At 42.0% G+C, this 3,837-nt stretch overlaps 1 protein-coding gene across 1 annotated transcript; it reads left to right on the top strand.

The window, feature by feature from the left end:
• Positions 1-83: 83 nt before the first annotated feature.
• Positions 84-3,832, top strand: LOC116379715 (toll-like receptor 13; the record flags this gene model as incomplete). Its single annotated transcript, XM_031841688.1, has 4 exons — positions 84-240; positions 381-2,974; positions 3,433-3,550; positions 3,646-3,832. Coding segments are annotated over exons 2-4 (2,838 nt in total), but the record flags the coding sequence as incomplete, so codon positions are not given.
• Between the last annotated feature and the right edge of the window lie 5 nt (positions 3,833-3,837).

The following is a 3,837-nucleotide window of genomic DNA, read 5'->3' on the forward strand; positions in this document are numbered from 1 at the left end:
CCTGCCTTCAACTCTCACTTCCCCACTTGATCTGTACAAAAGAGGGCAGAGAGACAGGATGATGTTCACGATGGAGACAAACATATTTCTCATGTTCACTGTCTATTACATGGTGAGAGATATCATTTCCATTCTTTTCATCTGAGAGGAGCATTTTATTCAAACAAAGGAGGATAATTAAATTACAAGATCCTGTGGATATGACATCCGTGATTAATCAGCTCTTCTTTGTGTGACACAGTGAGTATCAGAAACCATTATTGAGTCATTTATAATAAGGTTTAATAATGTTCAGATGACATACTTTTACCATAGTGTTCTAATTTTGAGTATCTTTTGTTTGTTACTATCCTTGATGGTTTGTTTTATTGGATTTTCAGGATCTCCAGATGGACTTTACATTGAGAGATTGCAATTCCTTGATTTAAAAAAGATATAAAAATGGCTCCTGGAGGGAAAGAGGACAAAACAATGCAAAAAGGAGGATCCGAATGTTTAAAACTGAGTTTTATTTTTCTCTTGCTGAATATCAGCAGTTGTGTTGTTCCAGTCACAGGATTTTATCTGAAGTCTTGCCATATCAGTTACAACAACGCCATATGTACCAAGAGTAACCTCCACGCGGTTCCTTCAGATATTCCCTCAACGGTGCAAGGTTTTTACTTGGCTGAGAACAAAATTTCAATCCTAAAACCACCAAATTTTAAAAATCTTTCCATTTTGACGCAGTTAGACCTGAAACGCAACTACATTTCGCAAATACACCGAGGCGCCTTTGTCGATCTGATTTCCCTCAAGAAATTCAATCTAAACAATAACAGGCTTGTTGTACTTGGAGATGATCTTTTTCAGGGTTTGAGCAACCTCACAGAGCTCAGACTCATACATAATCGCATCAAGTCGGTGTCATCCACCTCTTTTAAGTCCTTGACAAGCTTGACGTTTTTGGACATCTCCAAAAACAAACTGTACCACTTGACAAAAGTTCACACTATATTACAGCAGCTGCCAAATCTACGGGAGCTGTCAGTGGAAAAGAACGATTTAACCACTTTTTATTCGTGGGAACTGACAAACAGCTCGCTAAAACTCACTTCCCTTGATTTGTCTCAAAATCCTATTGCCGTCTTCAGGATCACCGCAGATGTTTTTCCAAATCTCACCTGGTTAAACATCGGCCTCCATTCTTCTAAAAAGACACAGATGAAATGGGACATTCGTAACAAGACTTTTCTTAGTCGAGTGTCTACTCTTGATATTAGTGGGCTTAAAATCGATAATGATGCCATGAAAACGTTACGAGAGAACTTCAACCCCTCACTGACTTCTCTGAGGATGAATGAAATGAAACATACACGCCTTACAGCACTCGTCAACGTTTCCTGTACCATCCCAACAGTGTCCACAATCCAACTCAGACGTAACAACCTACTCTATATTAATGCGCAATTCTTCCAGTTGTGTATTAACATAACAGAGATAGATTTAGCCAGCAATAACATACAGAATATCAGTGAAGAGGCCTTCAGATCTCTGCGAGGGTTAAAGATCTTGAGTCTGACTCAAAACAAACTTCCATGTGTTCCAGCTGCCATAAGGAATCTACCAACTCTCCAAAAGCTGGATCTCAGCAAGAATAAGATCAAAACACTCGAATGCAACGATTTCACCAACCTCACAAATCTCAGACAGCTCAGCCTTCATCAAAATTCAATCTCAGCTCTCAAGGAGTGCGTCTTCAAGGATTTGATACAATTGCAAGTTTTAAAGCTGCAGAACAACAGCATCTCCAAATTAGAAGGTGCTTTTAAAATATACCTTCCAAATTTAAAACAACTGCGTTTGAATCTGAATAAACTCCCCACCATTAAACACGGAGAATTTGCAGGCTTGCAGTCACTCCAGAACTTGTCATTAAATGATAATCAAATCAATATACTTGAAAATGGGTCTTTTCTCGGATTAAGGAATCTTACCGATATTCAGCTGAACGCGAATAAAATAGATGAAAAGGGGCTACGCAAAGGTTTTTTCCATGATCTGATCAATTTAAAAACATTGGATTTGAGGGACAATAAAATTAAATACTTTGAGAGTGTAGCTTTGCCTGATCCACCATTTTCTAAGCTGTCCCGTCTGCAGAAGTTGGTGTTTCTTGGAAATAACCGTAGGGGGAAGTCCTTGCTGCCTTCCAACTTCCTTCAAGGTTTGACTAATCTTTTGGATTTCAATGCCAGGAACACTCAACTTTTATCCTTGCACAAAGACACATTTACTTACACGCCTCAACTGCAAACACTTGACATTAGCGCAAATGACCTCATGGATCTCTCCCCGGAGTTGTTTTACCCAATCCAAGGCCTTCTAAGCCTCTCCATATCTAGAACAAGCCTTCAATCTCTAGATTTCCTTATAGAAGCCAACCTTACTAAACTGGAATTCCTGCAGGCAAGAAGGAATCAATATTCAGTAGTCAGTGAGAAAGTTATAAAGTCCTTACCGGCTCTCGTTTACCTCGATCTTCAAAGCAATAGTTTCACCTGTGACTGCGATAACGCCTGGTTCAAAAGTTGGACAGTTATCGACAAGCAAACACAAGTTTATGACGCCTACAACTTTGTGTGCAACTATCCTTCAAACCTTAAAGGTATGAAACTGTTGGACCTAGATGTCCAGTCCTGCACAGTGGACATAGACTTCATCTACTTTATCTGCACCACATGCATGATCCTCCTGTTTATGTTGGTGTCCTTCACCTACCATTTCCTGTGGTGGCAGCTGGCCTACGCCTACTACCTCTTTCTGGCTTTGCTCTTTGACACAAAGTTTAAAAACAAGCAAGCTGCCAATCAGTACGACGCCTTCGTCTCCTACAACACCCATGATGAGCCGTGGGTCATCAGGGAGCTGTTGCCAAAACTGGAAGGGGAACAGGACTGGAGATTGTGTCTGCACCATCGAGACTTCGAGCCAGGTGAGACCTAGCATTGAACAACATGTTTTAGCCGTGCTTGTGGATTGGCTTTTGGTATAGCAATGTCTGCCGGTTGGTTGGTTCAGAAACAATGGCAGGGTTCGGGTTTGGGTTCAGTTTTTGGAGAGCAAGCAACATTGATAATCTGGCAACTGGCTGGGGTAAAGGGGTTGGTTTATGTACTGAAAGGGTGATTGGGGAATGAAACACAAACAATCAAACACAATTTTCAAGCAAACGGTCTGATTTGAGTATGTACACTTGGCAAAACTGTATTCTGGCAATTAATAACCTATGGTGCATGTTACTTTTATGTGTTGCTTTGTACTTTCATCAATACTCCAGAGGGTGTCACCATAGTACTCTTTGTACTGCACCATCAGAGGAACTAATGAGGCAAATTCAGACTTTTTTTTTCCTGACCCTTTTCTTCTGCTTTTTCCTTCTCGCTTCCTCAGGTAAACCCATCATAGACAACATCACAGATGCTATCTACGGAAGCAGGAAGACCATCTGTGTGATCAGTCGCAGATACCTCGAGAGCGAGTGGTGCTCCAGAGAGATCCAGGTGGCCAGGTAAACATGTCAGCCGACACACGGCAGTTCAACACCACACTAACTCTGTATGAAGCCAGTTTGTGTGACTGATCCGTCGATTCCTTCCGTTGTAGCTTCCGTCTGTTCGACGAGCAGAAGGACGTGCTGATCATGGTGTTTCTGGAGGACATCCCCATCGCTCAGCTGTCTCCTTACTACCGCATGAGGAAGCTGCTGAAGAGGCGGACCTACCTGAGCTGGCCTCGAGCCGAAGAGCACCCCGAGCTGTTCTGGGAGAAACTCCGCCAGGCTCTGAAGACCGGAGA

This window comes from Anarrhichthys ocellatus, unplaced genomic scaffold (genome assembly GCF_004355925.1).
Source record: "Anarrhichthys ocellatus isolate YVR2014 unplaced genomic scaffold, GSC_Weel_1.0 scaffold4998, whole genome shotgun sequence".
In the NCBI taxonomy this organism is placed as follows: domain Eukaryota; kingdom Metazoa; phylum Chordata; class Actinopteri; order Perciformes; family Anarhichadidae; genus Anarrhichthys; species Anarrhichthys ocellatus.